The following is a 23,810-nucleotide window of genomic DNA, read 5'->3' as shown; positions in this document are numbered from 1 at the left end:
CTTAATAAAGAAACTAAATGCGCGATAGACTCCTGTCTTCCTCTCTGACCTGTGAATGACCTGATCTTCCTATTAGCCCCTTGACACCCCAATGGGAAGGCCACTCAAAAGCATGGCGCCTGAGGCAATCTATAGCACGATGAGCAAACGCCCCAAAACTGCTTCGCTACCGTTAACGTAGAGACTGTATCTCTCCAAGTCGTAGGGCCCCATCTTGGTGAAGCCACTTGTCCGGTTAACGATTTCGTGATACACATTCACTCGGTCGAACGCCGGGGCAGCGGAGCTGTTCTGGTAAGAGCAGACGGCATCCATCCCGGTTTCGTCCCCGTTTTGCAGCGGTCTGGAAGGCAAGAGAAAGGATTTGAGCAGGAGCCTTTGGAACAGGCCCAAGGGGTGGGTCCCAGAGGAATGAAGCTGCTGCTTCTCTCTGGGGAAGAGATGATCAAAGCTGAAACGTCTACAAGTAAAAGGAAGGCTGACCTCAGAGTTGACACTTTGCATCCCATATACGCCGGGCCGATACTGCTACTGCGGAGGACTCTTCCAAACTGAAAAAGAAAGGATCCGTTGAGTATTGTTATTTTGAATCCAATATTCCGAGTGAGTAAATGTTATTTGTACCTTTTACGAGATTGTGTGGTTATTTTAAGGGGAAATACCAGGAGAATCCAGTCTGCCTTAAGGCATCCTGAATTAAGGCTAAAATTAGCTGATCTAAGCTTCCCTTTCAAGCTGCTGAACTCACAAACAGGAGGAAGGGAAGATAATATCTAATAAATTTATCCTCTCCTAGCATCAAGTCACATCCCAACAGTTACAACCTACTTAATAGCCAGTTTATGGACCAAAGCTTATGTCTAAAAGGTCCTAGCCTACCATTGGAGGTCAAACTACCAGCGAACACCACCACAGCATCCCAAACAATCAACGCCAACTGGAACTAGTCTTACCAGAGTGGTGAGTGCTTTCTCTGTGGAGTTGAACGCCTTTGAATTGGGAGTTCCCATCTCTGGCTTGTATCTGAGGTTGGTTACAGTGCAGTTCATGGTGAAACGTTCAACTGCTGGGGCTGGGGTTGGGGTTGGGGTTGGTGCTTTGGTCACCAAGGGTGAAACAGCTGGAAAGGAAAACAGCTATAAATCAAGGCTCTTCCACTGAAGCTCTGCAAGAGACTCAACATCCTCTGGCTCCCCTTCCCCTCTCCCCACATTCTGAACAAAGTTAGGATTTGATTGTGGGACTTACTTGGTTTGAGGGGTTGCTCATTGTAGCCTAGGCAAAAAGGAAAGATAAGAGCAATTAGCACGAAAGTCAGCAGCATATCTCTTCTTTCTCGTATCCAAAAATGCAAGAAGGGCTTTTGCACTCGCCAGAAGCTCAGCTCTGCCCTCGCTGGTCCTGGAAGGATCCTTTGAAAAAGTCCCATATGCTCAGAGACTTTGTGCCTGTTCATTGGGGGGATATAGGACAGAGCACTTGTTCTTTAGATGTCCCTTTTATGAAGAGGCACGTAGTGAGACCACTGGTCCCCTGCTGGTGAGGCTCATTGACCTCCCGGAAAAGCAAAAAATTGACCTTTTACTGTTAGGCAAAGATCATAAGAAGACCCGGATGATCGCCAGATTCTGTGTACAGATCTGTAGGCGCAGACCATCCCCCAACCCAAATTAGTCCGTTAAGAAAATCCCCAAACTCGGTTACATGGGTGATTCTGGGTCATCTCTCTGCGGTAGCTTATCTTAAAGTTTTAAGTGTCTATACGCTTATCACCTTTATAAATTATAAATTTATTGTTGTACGTTGTTTTAAATGTTTGCTTTCCTTCTGGGATTGTACCCCCAAGTGTGTTTTATAAGGTGGTCTCCGACCGTAATAAATAAATTTATCTATCCATCTATCTAGCATGAAAGGCAAGGGGAAGAAAGAATTATTACGACAATCCCTGATTGCAATATGCAGGCACCAAACCCCCTCCATATATATATAAGGAAAGCACAATAAATGTTGTGTGAAAAAGGATTCCCATTATGGCAGAGCATACTGCTCCCTTGCTGTACCGGAACGAGCCTTTGGCAACATTGCAATACTGCAGACACACCCACAGGTATTCAACGCACGTGAAAAGCATAAAAACTATTTGGCCAATGTTGTTTCATTTCATTTTTTCATTTCACTTTAAATTTGGCTATCATTATTTTATTATTATCATTTACTGAATTTATATACTACCCCATACCTGGAGGTCTCACGGTGGTTCACAGAACAAAATCAAAATAAAGGTAAAGGGACTCCTGACCATTAGGTCCAGTCGTGGCCGACTCTGGGGTTGTGGCGCTCATCTCGCTTTATTGGACGAGGGAGCCGGTGTACAGCTTCCGGGTCATGTGGCCAGCATGACTAAGCCGCTTCTGGCAAACCAGAGCAGCGCACGGAAACGCCGTTTACCTTCCCGCCGGAGTGGTACCTATTGATCTACTTGCCCTTTGAGGTGCTTTCAAACTGCTAGGTGGGCAGGAGCACGGACTGAGCAACAGGAGCTCACCCCATTGCGGGGATTCGAACCGCTGACCTTCTGATCGGCAAGTCCTAGGCTCTGTGGTTTAACACACAGCGCCACCTAGAAAACCACAAAATATATAATCAATATCTACCATTGACGTAGAGGCTGTATCTTTCCATGCTGTAGGGACCCATCTTGGTGAAACCGTTGGTCCGGTTGACGATCTCGTGGTACACCTTCACCCGGTCAAAGGCGGGCGTGGTGGAGTCGTTGCGGTAAGTGCAGACGGTGTCCATTCCGGTTTCATCCCCGCCTCTCACCGGTCTGAGAGGAGAGGGAGAAGGAAAGAGAGGGTTTTAGCAGAAATATTGGGATGTGTGGGTCAAGAGAAAGGAGTATTGAATTGTTAGGAACAGAAGGGCACAGGATGCCGCTGGTCCTCATGATTTTGAACAATGGCTGGTTTAACTAGGAACCCAGGGAACCGACTTATACCGACTGGTCCATCAAGTTCAATATTGTCCACACTGATTGGCAGCACCTCTCCAGCAATCTTCCTTACCACTCTGCCCTACCCAGAGGTGCTGTGGACTGGGTCTGGGGCCTACTGCTTGCATAGCAGACGCTCAGCAACCAAGTTATGGTCTTTCCCCTAAATGTAGTACAAGATTCTAGTCCTCTAGGTTAAACAGGAGCTCAGGAAGCTGCCCCATACTCAGTCAGACCATCTAGCTTGGTATTCTCCACTCTCCAGGGCCAGATTCACTACCTTCACTTCCCCATTACCTGCCCTTTGGTATTTGTACTGTATTTATTAGAAAATGTATTTTACAAAGAATAAGTTGTGCTGGGGAAAATAAAACCTATGTAATGTAATGTAATGTAATGTAATGGACGCGGGTGGCGCTGTGGATTAAACCACAGAGCCTAGGATTTGCCAATCAGAAGGTCAGCAGTTCGAATCCCCGTGACTGGGTGAGCTCTCGTTGCTCAGTCCCTGCTCCTGCCAACCTAGCAGTTCTAAAGCACGCCAAAGTGCAGGTAGATAAATAGGGATGGTAAACGGGATGGTAAACGGGCTGGTAAATGGCGTTTCCGTGCGCTGCTCTGGTTTGCCAGAAGCGGCTTAGTCATGCTGGCCACATGACCCAGAAGCTGTACGGCGGCTCTCTTCGCCTATAGAGCGAGATGAGCACTGCAACCCCAGAGTCGGTCACGACTGGACCTAATGGTCAGGGGTCCCTTTACCTTTACTAATGTAATGTAATGCCTGCAAAATCTTGTAACTCCAATTAAGGGCACAGAAATGCTGAATTGTGGGCTTGTCAATGTGTTAATGCCCTTTAAAAGTGACCGTGAGTATGTCTGAAGGAGGACAGACAAGTGACCATGAGTATGTCTGGTGAGGACAGACAAGCTATAATATATGGGCTGCTTCAGAGGAGTTTGGGAAGTTAGAAGATCCTCTCTTGGACTCAAGAGAGTGAGATGCGTTGCACTGGACTTAGCATATATGTATGATAGTAAAGGTAAAGGTAAAGGTACCCCTGCCCATACGGGCCAGTCTTGCCAGACTCTAGGGTTGTGCGCTCATCTCACTCTATAGGCCGGGAGCCAGTGCTGTCCGCAGACACTTCCGGGTCACGTGGCCAGCGTGACAAGCTGCATCTGGCGAGCCAGCGCAGCACACGGAACACCGTTTACCTTCCCGCTAGTAAGCAGTCCCTATTTATCTACTTGCACCCGAAGGTGCTTTCGAACTGCTAGGTTGGCAGGCGCTGGGACCGAACGACAGGAGCGCACCCCGCTGCAGGGATTCGAACCGCCGACCTTTCGATCGGCAAGTCCTAGGTGCTGAGGCTTTAGCTCACAGCGCCACCTGCCTCCCATATATATGTATGATATTGCTTGTAATAGCTGCCATCCTGCAAGTAAAGAGTCATCTTCAAAGTCTCGTGTGTGGATTCTACTTCATCACTAGGGCTTCGAGGGTGAAACCGCTGCATCACTCTGCGTGACTCAGGAAAAAAGCAAGGCTTACTTCAAAGCTGTGACTTTGCATCCCGAATACTCTGGGCCGATACTGCCTACGGAGAAGATTCTGCCAAGCTGGGGGAAAAGACAAGATACATTGAGTACGTTGAACTTAGACGCTCCGCACCTTACGAGAATCAATTTTGCCAAGTGGATTGGAACCCAACTCTTACCAAATGCCTGTCTAAATAAAGAAGAAGAAAAAGTCCTAGCCTGCCAGTGGAGGTCAAACTACCAGGGAACACCACCACAGCATCCCAAACAATCGACACCAACTGGAACCAGTCTTACCAGAGTGGTGAGTGCTTTCTCTGTGGAGTTGAACGCCTTCGAATTGGGAGTTCCCATCTCCGGCTTGTATCTGAGGTTGGTTACGGTGCAGTTCACGGTGAATCGTTCAAGCACCAGGGGTGGGGTTGGGGTTGGTGCTTTGGTTGGCACTGGTGGCAAAACAGCTGGAAAGGAAAAAACGATATCTTGACCGCTTTCCGTTGAAGCTCTATCACGAGACCGTCACCCCCGGTTCTCCTTCCCTGCCCTCCGTGTTCTGAATGGACTCAAAATCAGGTTTCCAATACGGTACTTACTTGTTTCACGAGGCTGTTCGTTATAGCCTAGGCAAAAGGGAAGGAAGGAATGGTTTGTGTTAGAATCAATGTGATGAAAGAATTCTTGCTTTGATCCCTGGTCTACAAGATACATTTGCCCGTGGACACTTGGAACCCCCCCCCCAAAAAAAAATATCCCAGGAAGCCGTAACAAATACACAATCAAAGGCACAGAGCCCACCACGTTCCAAGACCCACTCTTCCACTGTTGAACAGCTCTCACCATCAGAAAGTTATTCCTGATGTTTAGTCACAATCTCTTGTCATTTGAATCTATTTGTTTGTGTCCTACCCTCTGGTGCAGCAGAAAACAAGCTTTCATAGAATCATAGAATCATAGAGTTGGAAGAGACCACAAGGGCCATCGAGTCCAACCCCCTGCCAAGCAGGAAACATCTTCCATGTTCAGATATTTCCTCGCCCTTCCAACATTTGAAAATGGCTATCCTATCTCCTCTCAGTCTCCTCTTCTCCACACTAAATTTACCCAACTCTCTCAACTATTCTTCATAAGGTTTGGTTTCCAGGCCCTTCTCAGTCACCCTCCTCTGCACATGACAACATCCTTCTTAAATTGCAGTGCCCAGAATTGGACACCGTATTCCAGGTGTGGTCTGACCAAGGCAGAACAGAGTGGGACTATGACGTCCCTTGATATGGACACTAGACTTCCGTTGATGCATCCTAGAATAGCATTCACATTTTTGCTGCGGCCTCACCCTGTTGATACATGTTAAGTTGCTGTCTACTAAGACACCTAGATCTTTTTCACATGCTGTCAAGCCAGGTGTCTCCCCCATTCTCTTTTCTGCATCTGGTTATTCCTCCCTGAATGTGAAGGAACAACCTGATGCACAAAGTTTCCCAAACTTCCTAACTCGCCATCCCTTACTCCAAAGTGTACAGCCACAACAACCATTCAGAAGCATTAGAATAATACAGACATGTCCCCCCCCCCCCACACTACTAAATCATCTTTAAAAACCAACACTAAGCTACCGTTGACATAGAGGCTGTATCTTTCCATGCTGTAGGGACCCATCTTGGTGAAACCGTTGGTCTGGTTGATGATCTCATGGTACACCTTCACCCGGTCAAAGGCGGGCGTGGTGGAGTCGTTGCGGTAAGTGCAGACGGCGTCCATTCCGGTTTCATCCCCGTCTCTCACCGGTCTGGGGAAAGAGAGAGAGAATTTGGGATGCAGGACTGACCACAAAGATGGAAAACAGAGGAGGGAGGAAGTCACTCTTGCCAGAGTGAGTAATGTCCAGAGGATATATGTTTCCGCACTTGAGGAAGGCTTACCTGAGCTGAGTCACTTCGCATCCCAGGTACGCCGGGCCAATGCTGCTGTTGCGGAGAATTCTTCCAAACTGAAGAAGGTCGGAAACATTGAATTGGTGAAATCATCAGGATCACCCACGACACATCCCATGCCAGTCTCACAAGTAGATGGGGATCAGACTTACCAGCATGGTGAGCGCTTTCTCTGTAGCGTTGAAGGCCTTTGAGTTGGGAGTTCCCATTTCTGGCTTGTATCTGAGGTTGGTTACGGTACAGTTGAGGGTGAAGCGTTCAAGTGTTGGGACTGGGGTTGGGGTTTGTGTTGGCATTGGCACAGTGGCTGCAAGTGGAAGAATAGGACACATGGCAGTGCTGAGAGGTACATCGTGTGATGGGATTGTGACACACATCAAAACAATCAGCAAAAGCATGTTAATAATAATAATAATAATAAAAAATTTTATTTATATCCCGCCCTCCCCAGCCTTAGCCGGGCTCAGGGCGGCTAACAACAATAAAACAGTACAAAAGTACAGCATAAACAACACTCTAAAATCATTCATTCTAAAATTAATTAATTCAAGCCACTGGCAGCCATTGGGCCAGAGCTCCGCGAAGATTGCCGAAGGAGGGAGTCAGGCTGTGCCCTTGCCAAAGGCCTGGTGGAACAGCTCTGTCTTGCAGGCCCTGCGGAAAGATGTCAAGTCCCGCAGGGCCCTGGTCTCTTGTGACAGAGCGTTCCACCAGATCGGAGCCACAGCCGAAAAGGCCCTGGCTCTCGTTGAGGCCAGCCTAACTTCTCTGTGGCCTGGGACCTTCAATATGTTTTTATTTGAAGACCGTAAGTTTCTCTGTGGGGCATATGTTAAAATTTATGCTCTTCCACTTTGGCACAGCCATTGCTGACACCCTCATTTTAGTCGTTCCCTTGAGTTTGTCATGAGGAGCACAATTTAAGGATAATGATATGGCACTTACTTGATGCAACAGGAACTTCATTATAACCTAGGACAAAGAAAGACAGGCTGGTTTATGATTGGACCAAGACTATGGTGTTTCAGTTGTAGACACTTGAAAAGGGTCCAATCCAGACTTCCACTGAGTGTAATCCTCCTCAGGGGAGGCTCCCCCCTCTCCATTCCCCTCTCTTTCCACCAATGAAATGAAACATGAAATCCCTGTTTAGTTCTGGAGTGAGAGGCTTCATCTCTCAGGAAATCATGGACATAACAAGAAAACTGAGCTTTGTACTATGTACTATGACACAGACCCCACATAAGGCATGCACACGAGATGATTAGGCAACACCTGGTTACCATTGACATAGAGGCTGTATCTTTCCATGCTGTAGGGACCCATCTTGGTGAAACCGCTGGTCTGGTTGACGATCTCGTGGTACACCTTCACCCTGTCAAAGGCGGGCGTGGTGGAGTCGTTGCGGTAAGTGCAGACGGCATCCATTCCGGTTTCATCCCCATCACTCACAGGTCTGGGAGGAAAGAGAGAGAGAGAGGTTGAGCTGAATTATGAGCAGTTGGAATGGTTGGGTGAGACAGGATCATTTGTGTCTGTTCAAGGGATGATCAGAGAGAGCTAAAGGGTTCCCGTGTTTGAGGATGGCTCACCTGAGCTGAGTCACTTTGCATCCCACATACGCTGGGCCAATGCTGCTGTTGCGGAGAATTCTTCCCAGCTGAAAAATGAAGGAGGCATTGAGGACATAAAATCGATAGAAGCGTGACAAGCTATTCTCACAAGTGGGCAGGAATTGGACTTACCAGCGTGGTGAGAGCTTTCTCTGTAGCGTTGAAGGCTTTTGAATTGGGTGTCCCCATTTCTGGGTTATACTTGAGGTTGGTTACTGTCCAGTTGACGGTGAAGGGTTCAACTGCCAGGGCTGGGGTTGGTGTCGGGGCTGGTGGAGGGGCTGCCACAGGAAATGAAATAAATGGATCAGGAGAGGCTAGTGGCTCACTGCATGGTGTGACTGATCAAAATAACAACCAATCAATTTAAATGTGTTTGGCCAACACTATTGCCTTCCTATAACTCCTTGAGTTTGGTGAAAGGGCCATGAAGAGTTTTTAGAAGTTGGAACTTTTAAAGCAAACTTACTTGGTTCAACTGGGACTTCATAATAACCTGGGGAAAAAGAAGAAACACAGGTTTATGAATGAGGCAAAACAGTGGTATTTCAGATGGAGATTCCCGGCAAAAGAATACCGCATTTTTTGCTCTATAAGACTCACTTTTTCCCTCCTAAAAAGTAAGGGGAAATGTGTGTACATGTTATGGAGCGAATGCAGGCTGCGCATCTTTCACAGAAGCCAGAACAGCAAGAGGGATTGCTGCTTTCACTGCGCAGCGATCCCTCTTGCTGTTCTGGCTTCTGAGATTCAAGATTATTTTTTTCTTGTTTTCCTCCTCCAAAAACTAGGTGCGTCTTATGGTCTGGTGTGTCTTACAGAGCGAAAAATACGGTAACAGGTTGCATCCAGAATTCCCTTGCGTGGTGTACTGCTCAGAGCGGGGTGGGTGGGTCTCCAATCTATCTGCCTCTCAACCAGCTCTGTGGGGATTGTGAAAGCTTCTTGAACATGGGCTACGTGGTGAAGTAATAGGGGCAGGAGCAGGAAGGAGGCATCCTTCTCAGTTGTTGATGGCCTCTTCCACAATCTATCTCTGCAGCCAATTCACCTTCCTTCAACTCATAGAGTTTGAAATCCCCCATTTGAAAGCATGTCATTCTGGAGATGGAGCCCTCATCTCTCTGAAAACATTAGACCTGATGGGGAGACGGGACCCTCAGGACACCTGCACTGTAACTACGACACAAACCACACAGAGAGATAAGGGATGTACATTAAATCCTTAAGAAACACTTGGTTACCGTTGACGTAGAGGCTGTATCTTTCCATGCTGTAGGGACCCATCTTGGTGAAACCGCTGGTCTGGTTGACGATCTCATGGTACACCTTCACCCGGTCAAAGGCAGGTGTGGTGGAGTCATTGCGGTAAGTGCAGACAGCGTCCATTCCGGTTTCATCCCCATCTCTCACAGGTCTGGGGAGAGAGAGAGAGAATTTGGGATGCAGGACTGACCACAAAGGTGGAAAACAGAGGAGGGAGGAAGTCACTCTTGCCAGAGTGAGAAAGGACCAGAGGATATGTGTTTCCGCACTTGAGGAAGGCTTACCTGAGCTGAGTCACTTCGCATCCCAGGTACGCTGGGCCAATGCTGCTCTGGCGGAGAATTCTTCCAAACTGAAGAAGGAAGGAAACATTGAATTGGTGAAATCATCAGGATCACCCACAACACTGTCCCATGCCAGTCTCACAAGTAGATGGGAATCAGACTTACCAGCATGGTGAGCGCTTTCTCTGTAGCGTTGAAGGCCTTTGAGTTGGGAGTTCCCATTTCTGGCTTGTATCTGAGGTTGGTTACGGTACAGTTGAGGGTGAAGCGTTCAAGTGTTGGGACTGGGGTTGGGGTTTGTGTCGGCATTGGCAGAGTGGCTGCAAGTGGAAGCATAGGAGGTACATTGTGTGATGGGATTGTGACACACAGCAAAGCAATCAGCAAAAGCATGTTAAAATTTATGCTCTTCCACCAAGGCCTGGCCATTGCGGACACCCTCATTTTAGTCGTTCCCTTGAGTTTGTCATGAGGAGCACAATTTATGGATAATCATATGGTACTTACTTGATGCAACAGGAACTTCATTATAACCTAGGACAAAGAAAGACAGGCTGGTTTATGATTGGACCAAGACTATGGTGTTTCAGTTGTAGACACTTGAAAAGGGTCCAATCCAGACTTCCACTGAGTGTAATCCTCCTCAGGGGAGGCTCCCCCCTCTCCATTCCCCACTCCCAAAGTTCCTTCTGCCTATGAAACATGAAATCCCCATTTAGAGAGCTCTCAATTCTGGAGTGAGTGGCCTCATCTCTCAGGAAATCATGGACACAACAAAAAAACTGAGCTCAGAGGAGAGTCTATTTCTGTACTATGACACAAACCCCACACAGAAATAAGGCATGCACACGAGATGATTAGGAAACACCTGGTTACCATTGACATAGAGGCTGTATCTTTCCATGCTGTAGGGACCCATCTTGGTGAAACCGCTGGTCTGGTTGACGATCTCGTGGTACACCTTCACCCTGTCAAAGGCGGGCGTGGTGGAGTCGTTGCGGTAAGTGCAGACGGCATCCATTCCGGTTTCATCCCCATCACTCACAGGTCTGAGAAGAAAGAGAGAGAGAGGTTGAGCAGTTGGAATGGTTGGGCGAGACAGGATCATTTGTGTCCAAGGGATGATCAGAGCTAAAGGGTTCCCGTATTTGGGGATGGCTCACCTGAGCTGAGTAACTTTGCATCCCACATACGCTGGGCCAATGCTGCTGTTGTGGAGAATTCTTCCCAGCTGAAAAATGAAGGAGGCATTGAGGACATCAAACATATAGGATCATGGCAAGCTATTCTCACAAGTGGGCAGGAATTGGACTTACCAGTGTGGTGAGTGCTTTTTCTGTAGCGTTGAAGGCCTTTGAATTGGGCATCCCCATTTCTGGGTTATAATTGAGGTTGGTTATGGTCCAGTTGACGGTGAAGGGTTCAACTGCCAGGGCTGGGGTTGGTGTCAGGGCTGGTGGAGGGGCTACCACAGGAAATGAAATAAATGGATCAGTAAGAGGCTAGTGGCTCACTGCATGGTGTGACTGACCAAAATAAGAACCAATCAATTTAAATGTGTTCACATAGATGCTCTTCCATTGACATATGGCCAACACTATTGCCTTCCTATAACTCCTTGAGTTTAGTGAAAGGGCCATGAAGAGTTTTTAGAAGTTGGAAACTTACTTGGTTCAACTGGGACTTCATGATAACCTGGGGGAAAAGAAGATACACAGGTTTATGAATGAGGCAAGACAGTGGTGTTTCAGATGGAGATTCTGGTAATAGTTGCATCCATTATTCTCTTGTGTGGTGTACTGCTCAGAGCGGGGTGGGTGGGTCTCCAATCTATCTCCCTCTCAACCAGCTCTGTGGGAATTAGGAAAGCTTCTTGAACATGGGCTACGTGGTGAAGTAATAGGGGCAGGAGCAGGAAGGAGGCGTCCTTCTCAGTTGTTATGACCTCTTCCACTATCTATCTCTGGAGCCAATTCAGCTTCCTTCAGCCCATTTGAAAGCATGTCATTCTGGAGATGGAGCCCTCATCTCTCTGAAAACATTAGACCTGATGAGGAGACGGGACTCTCAGGACACCTGCACTGTAACTACGACACAAACCACACAGAGAGGTAATCTATGTACATGAAATCATCAAGAAACACTAAGTTACCGTTGACATAGAGGCTGTATCTTTCCATGCTGTAGGGACCCATCTTGGTGAAACCGCTGGTCTGGTTGACGATCTCGTGGTACACCTTCACTCGGTCAAAGGCGGGCGTGGTGGAGTCGTTGCGGTAAGTGCAGACGGCGTCCATTCCGGTTTCATCCCCGTCTCTCACCGGTCTGGGGAAAGAGAGAGAGAATTTGGGATACAGGACTGACCACAAAGGTGGAAAACAGAGGAGGGAGGAAGTCACTCTTGCCAGAGTGAGAAAGGACCAGAGGATATGTGTTTCCGCACTTGAGGAAGGCTTACCTGAGCTGAGTCACTTCGCATCCCAGGTACGCTGGGCCAATGCTGCTCTGGCGGAGAATTCTTCCAAACTGAAGAAGGAAGGAAACATTGAATTGGTGAAATCATCAGGATGACCCACAACACTGTCCCATGCCAGTCTCACAAGTAGATGGGGATCAGACTTACCAGCATGGTGAGCGCTTTCTCCGTAGCGTTGAAGGCCTTTGAGTTGGGAGTTCCCATTTCTGGCTTATATCTGAGGTTGGTTACGGTACAGTTGAGGGTGAAGCGTTCAAGTGTTGGGACTGGGGTTGGGGTTTGTGTTGGCGTTGGCAGAGTGGCTGCAAGTGGAAGAATAGGAGGTACATTGTGTGATGGGATTGTGACACACAGTAAAGCAATCAGCAAAAGCATGTTAAAATTTATGCTCTTCCACTGAGGCATGGCCATTACTGACACCCTCATTTTAGTCGTTCCCTTGAGTTTGTCATGAGGAGCACAATTTCTTATATTTTCATTTTATTGGGTTTTTATAAACAAGAATAATGTCATACAAACAAGTATAGCAAGTATTCTCATGTCGTTTGTGTATCACAAAAATACCATAATAAATGTGGAAAAAATTCTACAACTTATGCACACAATTTAAGGATTATGATATGGTGCTTACTTGATGCAACAGGAACTTCATGATACCCTAGGACAAAGAAAGACAGGCTGGTTTATGGATTGACCAAGACTATGGTGTTTCAGCTGTAGATATTTGAAAAGGGTTCAATCCAGACTTCCTCTTGAGCATAATCCTCCTTGGGCGAGGCTCCCTCCTCTCCATTCCCCCCTCTTTCCACCTATGAAACATGAATTCCCCTCGTAAGGGTGTTGTTCCTGAAGGAAGTACTGTGAGGGGAGAGGCTCCATCAGGCAAGGCCTCCTTCCACCTGCCTTGCTCCACCCTCTAGTCCCTGCTTTGCAATGTGTATTGTATTATTTTATGTACTGTGGCTTGCCATTGTTTTATTGATTATAGTTTAAAAAAGGGTAAAGGTACCCCTGCCCGTACGGGCCAGTCGTGTCCGACTCTAGGGTTGCGCGCTCATCTCGCTCAAGAGGCCGGGAGCCGGCGCCGTCCGAAGACACTTCTGGGTCACGTGGCCAGCGTGACGAAGCTGCTCTGGCGAGCCAGCACCAGCGCAGCACACAGAAACGCCGTTTACCTTCCCGCTATAAAGCAGTCCCTATTTATCTACTTGCACTTAGGGGAGCTTTTGAACTGCTAGGTGGGCAGGAGCTGGGACCGAACGGCGGGAGCTCACCCCACCGCGGGGATTCGAACCGCCGACCTTATGATCAGCAAGTCCTAGGCACTGAGGTTTTACCCATAGCGCCACCCGCGTCCCAATGATTATAGTTTAGATATCATTTATTGTAACTGTTGAGTGGATTTCTGTCTAACTTTTATATGTTGATTGACAGGGAACTGCCATTGGCTCAGAGACGAGAAATAGAAGGGCAGTTGTGTTACAGGGAGCCTCCGAAAATCTTGCGATGCAGCTCCTCTTCCGGGGAGGAGGAAAGCCCCACCTCCAGTGGGGAAGAGGTGCAAGGACCAGAGGATGATGGTAGGAGCCTTAACACTGCTTCTGGACAAGCTGGTCTGGAGGGAAACACACCCTTGCCATCGCCCATTCTGCGCAGTAGTTTGGGGCGCAGAGAGGGGAGGGGAGACGGTTGGGGGTAACAAAACTCTTATGTTGAGGGAGGTCCAAAGAAAGACCACTCCCGGATTCCGCTAGCGATTGAAGAGCTTTGGGGCTCTTCACTGTAAATAGTGTGCACAAAAATAAAGCCTGTAAAACACAGGTCGGAGTCCTGCCTGGTTACTCTCAAGCAACCGCTACAGCCACCAGACATTGATATTATTATTTTATACTATTCTAATGATTGTTGAACATTACTTTTTTGATGTAGGCTGCCTATTTTAAAGTTATTTTTATTATCACATTTTTGTATTGCATTAGATTGTTATAAGATGTACAATTTTTGTTTCTTCAGCTTGTAAACCGCCTTGAGTATTGTAAGATAGAAAGACGGTATACAAATTAAAAATGATGATGATGATGATGGAGTGAGAGGCCTCACCTCTCAGGATATCATGGACACAACAAGAAAACTGAGCTCAGTCTATTTCTGTACTATGACACAAACCCCACACAGAGATAAGGCATGCACACGAGAAGATTAGGAAACAGCTGATTACCATTGACATAGAGGCTGTATCTTTCCATGCTATAGGGACCCATCTTGGTGAAACCGCTGGTCTGGTTGACGATCTCGTGGTACACCTTCACCCTGTCAAAGGTGGGCGTGGTGGAGTCGTTGCGGTAAGTGCAGACGGCGTCCATTCCGGTTTCATCCCCATCACTCACAGGTCTGGGAGGAAAGAGAGAGAGGTTGAGTAGAATTATGAGCAGTTGGAACGGTTGGGTGAGAGGATCATTCGTGTCTGTTCAAGGGATGATCAGAGCTAAAAGGTTCCCGTGTTTGAGGATGGCTCACCTGAGCTGCGTCACTTTGCATCCCACATATGCCGGGCCAATGCTGCTGTTGCGGAGAATTCTTCCCAGCTGAAAAATGAAGGAGGCATTGAGTACATCAAATCGATAGAAGCGTGACAAGCCATTCTCACAAGTGGGCAGGAATTGGACTTACCAGCGTGGTGAGAGCTTTCTCTGTAGCATTGAAGGCTTTTGAATTGGGCGTCCCCATTTCTGGGTTATACTTGAGGTTGGTTACGGTCCAGTTGACGGTGAAGGGTTCAACTGCCAGGGCTGGGGTTGGTGTCGGGGCTGGTGGAGGGGCTGCCACAGGAAATGAAATAAATGGATCAGGAGAGGCTAGTGGCTCACTGCATGGTGTGACTGACCAAAATAACAACCAATCAATTTATATGTGTTTACATAGATACTTGTAGTGGTTTGGAGTTACTCGTGCGTAAGCCGACCCCGTTTGGGTGCTTGGTTGCCTGGTTAAACCCTTCGGACTGCACAGCCCATCTCCGCTTGACTGCCTCAGTCACTGGCAGAATCTGTCTGTGGGCGTTTCTTAAACCTCTGCCAGCATAAAAGCTGTTTGACACCTAATCGTCTCCGCCTCTCATTGCGCGGGAGTCTCCTGCGCAGGGTGGGCGTGGGTAGCGGAGTGCCTGGGCTCTCTTCACTGACTTCCAGGGAAGAATCCCGGAGCCCTTCCACCTCCTCTTCCCATTGCTCTCCTGGACTCTTGGTGTTACACGTATTTCCTTCCCCTTCCACCAAGCTGAGTCTCCCCCTTGTGCTAGGACCTTCACCTGCAGAATCGGAGACCCTCTCCTTCTCCCGTGTCTCTGATGTCAGTTCCCTGACAATACTCTTCCATTGACATATGGCCAACACTATTGCCTTTCTATAACTCCTTTCCTTGGGCTTGGCGAAAGGGCCATGAAGGGCTTTAAGATGTAGGATTTTTAAAAGTAAACTTACTTGATTCAGCTGGGACCTCATGATAACCTAGGACAAAGGAAGACAGGCTGGTTTGTGATTGGACCAACGTGGGAACCATGAAGTCATGGCAAAGGTTTATAGCGCCACCTGGCGCCTCGCTGACCTCGGTGACCTGCATGTCCATGCCTTGCAGTGTATTACGTGCATAACCTTATATGGCGATGGGTGGGTAAAAGCCATGACCGGATGTAGGTAACGTGAGACATTGGCAAATGGCCATGCGACAGGGGAGAACCAAGGAGAATAAAATCGGAGGAGGGTGGTCGAAGGAGCTGCTCATACCATCCTGAAAATATTGCTGGCTCTCTGTGTCTTTTTTCAAATGCTAAACAGCGCCATTTGTGACGGCTGGCTTCCGTCTGACCAAGACAGTGGTATTTCAGTTGTAGACACTTGAAAAATGTTCAATCCAGACTTGAACCTGAGTGTACACTGAGTGTAATCCTCCTCAGGGGAGGCTCCCCCCTCTCCATGCCCCACTCCCAAATTTCCTTCTGCCTATGAAACATGACATCCTCAGTTCGGGATTGAGGAGCCTCATCTCTCAGGAAATCATGGACACAACAAGAAAACTGAGCTCAGAGGACAGTCTATTCTATTCCATTACACAAACCACAGACAGTTAATCTATGCACATGAAGTGACTAAGAATCTCTTGGCTACCGTTGACGTAGAGGCTGTATCTTTCCATGTTGTAGGGACCCATCTTGGTGAAGCCGCTGGTCTGGTTTACAATCTCATGGTACACCTTCACCCGGTCAAAGGCGGGCGTGGTGGAGTCGTTGCGGTAAGTGCAGACGGCGTCCATTCCGGTTTCCTCCCCATTGCTCACCGGTCTGGGAGGAGAGAGAAAGAATTTCAGGACACACCAAAAAGGTGGACAACAGAGGAGGGATGAAGTCACTGTTGCTGGAGTGAGTAATGCCCAGAGGATACATTCAATTCAAAATCCTTTATTAGGCGTATCACACCTCACATTAACAAACAAACAAACATCATATACAGACTGTATAAAATACGGGCTCAGCGAACACAGTTTATCCCAGTCCTATTCTTAAGAGGAAGGAGAAAGTCACTGTTGCTGGAGTGAGTAATGTCCAGAGGATACATGTTTCCACATTTGAGGAAGGCTTACCTGAGCTGAGTCACTTCGCATCCCAGGTACGCCGGGCCAATGCTGCTGTTGCGGAGAATTCTTCCAAACTGAAGAAGAAAAGAAACACTTAATTGGTGAGATCAACAGGCTCGCTCACACCTCATTGCATGCCATTCTCAAAAGTGGCTCAGAATCAGACTCACCAGCATGGTGAGCACTTTCTCTGTAGCGTTGAAGGCCTTTGAGTTGGGCGTCCCCATTTCTGGCTTGTATCTGAGGTTGGTTATGGTACAATTGATGGTGAAGTGTTCATGTGTTGGGGTTGGCGTTTGTGTTGGCATTGGCAAAGTGGCTGGAACAGGAGGAGAAAGATATGTACTAGGGTCAAGAGATTTATAGCACTATACAATTATTATACCCCATCCATTAAAGGGTGCTCATATTGACACGCGGTTCACTGATGTATTACCAAAGGTTTTAATATCATGAGTCTCATCCCTGACTATGTTGTAAGAGACTCTACGAAGAAGAAGAAGAAGAAGAAGAAGAAGAAGAAGAAGAAGAAGAAGAGGAGGAGGAGGAGAGTTTGGATTTGATATCCCGCCTTTAACTCCCTTTTAAGGAGTCTCAAAGCGGCTAACTTTCTCCTTTCCCTTCCTCCCCCACAACAAACCCTCTGTGAGGTGAGTGGGGCTGAGAGACTTCAAAGAAGTGTGACTGGCCCAAGGTCACCCAGCAGCTGCATGTGGAGGAGTGGAGACGCGAACCTGGTTTCCCAGATTACGAGACTACTGCTCTTAACCACTACACCACACTGGCTCTCAAAGTAAAAATACTTAGGTGGTACTTACTTGCTTCAAGAGGGGCTTCATTGTAACCTAGAAAAGGACAAGATACACTGGGAGTGTGCTGTGTTAAAATTTCAATGTGGTTCTACTTACTTGTTTCAGGAGGGTCTTCATGATAACCTACAGAAAAGTAAGAGACGGTCATTTGAGAAGCTCTCAATATATTGATGTTTAAAATATGGAGGTTTCTTTCTGGGGCAGGAGAATAGTTATGTCCTCCTGTATTCAGAAGATGCACTAAGCAGAGGCAGTGAGAAGCATCTCACACGCATTATGACACAATCATGTCCATCACATGACAATCCCCTCAATCAGCTTTGGACACTTTCATGACATGGGGAGGCCTCCTGGGCAGAGGACGAAAACCTCCATAGCATCTGAAGGAGCGTCTCCACCCCCATCGTTCAGCCCGGACACTGAGATCCAGCGCCGAGGGCCTTCTGGCGGTTCCCTCATTGCGAGAAGTAAGGTTACAGGGAACCAGGCAGAGGGCCTTCTCGGTAGTGGCTCCTGCCCTGTGGAACGCCCTCCCAGCAGATGTCAAAGCAATAAACAACTATTTTACTTTTAGAAGTCATCTGAAGGCAGCCCTCTTTAGGGAAGTTTTTAATGTTTGATGCTGTACTGTTTTTAATATTCAGTTGGAAGCCGCCCAGAGTGGCTGGGGAAACCCAGCCAGATGGGCGGGGTATAAATAATAAATTATTATTATTCACTTCCGGAGGCGGCGCGACCGGCAATGGCTGCCTTCTCCGACTGAGGAGAAGGAGCTCCGCTGCGAAAGGGTCGTCCGCTACGGCAAAGCGGAGACCCAATTAGGCAAACCACAGGTAGCAGAAGCCTGTGGTCCCGGGACCCGGCGGGCGCCAAAAGCAGCCCCCAAAACGTTGAAGGAACCCCGTAAGGGGCTCCGGATCGCGGAGGGGGTAGCGGCGCTGTGGGTCGTTCCGCAAACAGCGGAGTGAAGCCGCATTGCTGTTCCCGGTCAGCGCTGTCCTTTCTTCCTGCAACTTTTCGGAACTTTGGAAACTACAACCCGTGAGTAAATTTGGACGATGAAAACTTTCTGAAACTTTTATCAACTTTCTGAAACTTTTGAGAACTTTTCTGAAACTTTCAAAACTTTTTTAAAAAAGTTGAAATTTGGCTGAAAACGGAGTGAGGATAAGCAGGAAGCCTGCCTCCCACTATACTGAACTTTAAGCAAAGAGCAGGAGGAGTGGAGACAAAAAGTTATGCTCTAACCAATTGCCGGCACCCTTAAAAGCAGATTTCTGAGTGAAAGACTTTGAGCTATTGATTCTTCTTGGGATAGTTGGGGTGCACTGATATTCTTCTTCTGTGGTACCAGTGGATTACAAAATAAGTAAGAACCCCTGGTGCTGGAGCTGCCTGGCTGAGCACCAGTCTGCAACTTTGGTTACATTGAACTCAATTTTGAAACATTCTGAGCTGTGAACACATTGAAACTGATGCAGTCAAGGCACTGTAGAAACATTGTTTTGTTTTAAGTTTACTCTGCTAAAAATAATACACTGTGGAGGCTGTGGACATGGACTTAAATTTACAAGTTTAACTTGGATTTGATCTTTTCCCTGAAGACGTATTAAGCTCCCTCTAGAGGATTTTGGACTTACAGCAGTGACTTTGTTTTACTTTCCCTTTCCTGGCCTTTGTTTGACTACTGCACCTGGGACTTCACTCTCTCATGGGAACAACTTGGATTGACCTTGGATTACAGACAACTCTGGAATGAGTGGCGCAAGGAGAAGAGGAAGAACTAAACAAACAACTTTAACTTTATCTGCAGCCTCACAGCGTAGATCATCTGTGCCGGCCTTGCCTTCCGCTTTGCCTCCAGACATAGAGGAGGCCTCCCTATTACAAACAGGGGAGGGTGAGACAGAGGAGCTGCACTTGGAAGATATGGCTTCAGGGACAAGTAGCTCTGTCTTGGATAAAATCTTGGAGAAGTTAGAGGTTTTGGACAAGAAGGCTGACCTACATACAGCTAAAATTGATCAGAACACAGAAAGTTTGAACAAGTTGACTGGGCAAGTGGCACAGAATGCCCAGGCTATTGGAGAATTAAAGGAGGCTGTAGGTGAAAACCGTAAACTGGCTGAAGATACTGGTCAAAGAGTGGAAAAACTTGAGAAAGAAGTAAGACCACTTAGCAAACAAGTTGGAGAACACCAGATTCATTTTTTGATGTCAGAACTGCGAAGTAAGGAGACCAACTTGAGGATACGGTCGATTCCAGAGGTGGAAGAAGATAATTTTACTGAATTCCTAACTAAGGAAATTGCCAGATTTTGGAATCTAGAGGAAAAAGACTTCAAAATAGTATCTGCTTTTAGGCTTGGCAGAGTCAAAAGGATAGAGAGGCCCAGAGACTGCTTGATAACATTGAGATCAAAGGAGGAAAGGGACAAGATTTTGGGCCTGCACTACGAAAGGTCACTAGACATTTTGGGCAAGAGAATTGAAATTTACAAGGACATCCCTAGACAGTTGCTGGATCTCAGATCTAACTACACAGAACTGGCAAGATTGTTAAGAAGCAACGCAATCTTCTTCAGGTGGGAGTTTCCACAAGGATTATCCTTTACCTATAGAGGGAGAAAGATCAAAATTAAAACAGCGGAAGACAGAGACAAATTTCTGGGAGCACACGGAGAAGACCTCCATAAAGGACTTGGATTGCCAGCGCCGGAACCCCCAGGGGAACCCGCCCCCTCGGATCCTCAAGGACCAGAGAACAAGGTACCACCCCAGAAAGAATAACCGGACTTGCCCAGGATGTCTCTGCAGCTTTTGAGTTGGAACATAAATGGCTGTAACAGCCCCGAAAAAAGGTCTAAAATCTTTCATATATTAAAAAAGGAACAATTGGACATTATATGTTTACAAGAAACACATGTGATTAGGCTCCATAGAAAGGTGTTAATAAATAAAAGGCTTGGTCAAGAATTTATATCATCGGACATAGTCAAGAAGAGAGGTGTAGTGATCTATGCAAAAGAGAGCCTTTCACCAAAATTTCTCTTTAAAGATGAAAGTGGAAGAATCCTCGCAATAGAAGTACAATATCAAGGAGAAAAAATTTTGATATTAGGAATTTATGCTCCAAATGAAGGCAAATCAGACTTTTATAAGAAATTGCACGAGACTATGCTGGACTATCTGGATTATAACAACGTCATCATGATGGGGGACATGAATGGGGTCGTATCAACGAACATGGATAAGTCATTGAATCAAAACATCACTAAAGAAGGAAGATTACCTAAGACTTTTTTTGAAATGACCGACAATATGGACTGGGTTGACATTTGGAGAGTCAGAAACCCCTTGGGAAGAGAGGGAACATTCTTTTCTGAAGCCCAACTGACCTGGACACGAATCGACCAAATATGGATAACTAGAAGTCTGGCACCTAAGGTGAGGAAGGTGGAAATCTGCCCCAAAACATGCTCCGACCATAACGCCTTGAGAATGGATATGACACTGACTCCAACCGGCTCCTTTAGATGGAAGATGAATGATGGCCTGTTTAGAGATCAAAGAATTGTAAAGAAGGCCCAAAAAACCTTAAAGGACTATTTTGAGATTAATTTGAATACTACGGTGGAAAAAAGAACTATCTGGGACGCAAGCAAAGCTGTGATGAGAGGGTTCCTGATTCAACAGAATTCCTTAAAGAAAAGACTGCAAAATGAAAAGAAAGATAAAATTTTGGAAAGCATCAAAGAGTTGGAGAAGAAGTTAAGATCTAACCCGAAGTCCCAACCGATCCTGAGAGAAATCAAACTTCATCAGACACAATATTCTAAATTGATAAATCAGGAAATAGAATGGAAGATTAAAACAATGAAACAAAAAACTTTTGAATCGGCTAATAAATGTGGGAAACTGCTAGCCTGGCAGCTGAAAAGAAGACAAAGATTAAATACAGTAACGAACTTAGAGGTTGAAGGAAGGAACATCCAGAATCCGGGAGAGATTAGAAAGTGTTTCCAGAGATATTTTAAAAAGCTATACACTCAAGGGCCACAAGATGAAACAGAGATTACACAATTTTTGAAGAGAAATGGACTAGCAAAGCTGTCAGAAGAAAACAGAACAATTTTGAATGGCAAAATAACACGACAAGAGATCGAGCAGGCCATCCAGAGTTTGAAACAGGGCAAATCACCAGGACCAGATGGACTGACCTCTAACTACTACAAGATATTGAAGGACTACTTGATACAGCCACTGTTGGAGGTCAGTAACGAAATAATGGAGGGGAAGAAGGCGCCTGAATCGTGGAAAGAAGCATTTATCACATTGATTCCAAAGTCGGAAACTGAGAAGACACAACTTAAGAACTACCGTCCCATCTCCCTTTTAAATGTGGATTACAAAATATTTGCAGATGTTCTGGCACGAAGATTTAAGAAAGTTCTAAGTGAGATAATCCATAAAGACCAGGCAGGCTTTCTCCCGGGCAGACACATGTTTGCTAATACAAGGAACATTATAGACATATTGGAACTTTTACAAACAAACATAAACACTAAAGCAGTCTTAATTTTCATAGACGCGGAGAAGGCCTTTGACAACATATCCTGGAGATTTATGAAGGGGAACCTAAAAGAAATGGGAGTGGGACGGGGGTTTGAGAATGGGATTGATGCAATATATTCAGAACAAAAGGCCAAACTGATAGTTAACAATGTGGTTACTGAAGAGTTCAAAATTGAAAAAGGCACACGACAGGGCTGCCCGATTTCCCCATTACTGTTCATTTCGGTTCTGGAAGTGCTACTGAATATGATTAGGGGGGACCGGTTGGTGGAGGGGATCCAGGTCGGAGCGAAACAATATAAACTTAAAGCTTTTGCAGATGACCTAGTTCTGACATTACAGGAGCCGGAATCTAGTACGAAAAATGTATTACAACTGATACAAAACTTTGGTCGAGTGGCCGGATTTAAGCTAAATAAACAAAAAACTAAGGTGTTGGGGAAGAACTTGACAGATACTGAGTTGGAACGGTTTCAGAAAGAGACAGATTTAAATGTGGTTAAAAAAGTCAAATACCTAGGGGTAAATATAACAGCAAAAAATCTGAGTCTATTCAAAGACAATTATGAAAAATGCTGGTCAGAAATTAAGAGAGACTTGGATAGTTGGTCAAGATTAAGACTTTCTTTGTTAGGCCGAATAGCTGCCATCAAGATGAATGTATTACCAAAAATGTTATTTTTGTTTCAGACATTACAGATTGTAGATAAGACAGAGTGCTTCCGGAGGTGGCAGAAAGACATATCTAAATTCGTCTGGCAGGGCAAAAAGCCCAGAATTAAATTTAAAATATTAACAGATGCAAAAGAAAGAGGGGGCTTTGCCCTGCCAGACTTAAAGTTGTACTATGAAGCTGCAGCTTTCTGCTGGCTAAAAGATTGGCTACTTCTTGAAGATACGGATGTCTTGGATCTGGAAGGTTTTAACAATGCATTTGGATGGCATGCGTATTTATGGTATGACAAAGCTAAGATAAATAAGGCCTTTAAGAACCATATTGTTAGAAAATCAGTTTTTAATGTCTGGATAAAATACAAAGACTTACTGGAGAACAAAACTCCGAGGTGGCTGTCACCCCTGGAGGCCAAGGCTCGAAAAAGAGCCAATATGGAGGCCAACTGGCCAAAATATTGGGAAATACTAGAAAAGGATGGAGACAACTGGAAATTGCAGAGTTTAGAAAAGATGAGAGACAAAGTGCGAGACTGGTTATACTATGCTCAGATTAAAGAATTGTTTAAAAATGACAAAAAGTTAGGATTCCAAGTGGAAAAGTCAAAGTTAGAAACTGAACTGTTAGAACCTAAGACTAAAGTACTTTCAAAAATGTATAACTTGCTGCTGAAATGGAACACACAAGACGAAATGGTAAAATCAACAATGATAAAATGGGCTCAAGACATTGGGCATAATATTATGTTTGAAGATTGGGAAAGGTTGTGGACCTCTGGGTTGAACTTCACTGCATGTAATGCATTGAAGGAAAATGTGATGAAAATGATGTATAGATGGTACATGACTCCTGTTAAATTAGCCAAAATATACCATTCGTCTGATAGTAAATGTTGGAAATGTAAGGAAAATGAAGGAACATTTTTCCACCTCTGGTGGACATGCCCTAGAGTGAAGGCCTTCTGGGAGACAATATATAATGAATTAAAAAAGGTGTTTAAATACACCTTTACCAAAAAAC

At 46.1% G+C, this 23,810-nt stretch overlaps 1 protein-coding gene across 1 annotated transcript in view; it reads right to left on the bottom strand.

Moving 5' to 3' along the window:
- LOC114588639 (mucin-16) overlaps window positions 1-23,810 on the bottom strand; it is a 72,144-nt gene that overhangs the window by 28,444 nt on the left and 19,890 nt on the right. Inside the window, 37 exon segments of the mRNA XM_077922026.1 lie at window positions 171-343; window positions 484-551; window positions 954-1,120; window positions 1,249-1,275; window positions 2,655-2,827; window positions 4,545-4,612; window positions 4,829-4,992; window positions 5,125-5,151; window positions 6,145-6,317; window positions 6,451-6,518; window positions 6,615-6,769; window positions 7,408-7,434; window positions 7,746-7,918; window positions 8,055-8,122; window positions 8,208-8,356; window positions 8,545-8,571; window positions 9,320-9,492; window positions 9,626-9,693; window positions 9,791-9,945; window positions 10,133-10,159; window positions 10,502-10,674; window positions 10,789-10,856; window positions 10,942-11,055; window positions 11,057-11,090; window positions 11,290-11,320; window positions 11,778-11,950; window positions 12,084-12,151; window positions 12,249-12,403; window positions 12,733-12,759; window positions 14,320-14,492; window positions 14,619-14,686; window positions 14,772-14,920; window positions 15,581-15,607; window positions 16,265-16,437; window positions 16,737-16,804; window positions 16,901-17,049; window positions 17,639-17,665. Of these exon segments, the coding sequence (XP_077778152.1) occupies window positions 171-343; window positions 484-551; window positions 954-1,120; window positions 1,249-1,275; window positions 2,655-2,827; window positions 4,545-4,612; window positions 4,829-4,992; window positions 5,125-5,151; window positions 6,145-6,317; window positions 6,451-6,518; window positions 6,615-6,769; window positions 7,408-7,434; window positions 7,746-7,918; window positions 8,055-8,122; window positions 8,208-8,356; window positions 8,545-8,571; window positions 9,320-9,492; window positions 9,626-9,693; window positions 9,791-9,945; window positions 10,133-10,159; window positions 10,502-10,674; window positions 10,789-10,856; window positions 10,942-11,055; window positions 11,057-11,090; window positions 11,290-11,320; window positions 11,778-11,950; window positions 12,084-12,151; window positions 12,249-12,403; window positions 12,733-12,759; window positions 14,320-14,492; window positions 14,619-14,686; window positions 14,772-14,920; window positions 15,581-15,607; window positions 16,265-16,437; window positions 16,737-16,804; window positions 16,901-17,049; window positions 17,639-17,665 (3,807 nt within the window).

Source organism: Podarcis muralis, chromosome 18 (genome assembly GCF_964188315.1).
Source record: "Podarcis muralis chromosome 18, rPodMur119.hap1.1, whole genome shotgun sequence".
Lineage (NCBI taxonomy): Eukaryota > Metazoa > Chordata > Lepidosauria > Squamata > Lacertidae > Podarcis > Podarcis muralis.
The sequence above is the reverse complement of the archived record's forward strand: the minus strand, read 5'-3'. Positions and strand labels throughout refer to the sequence as shown.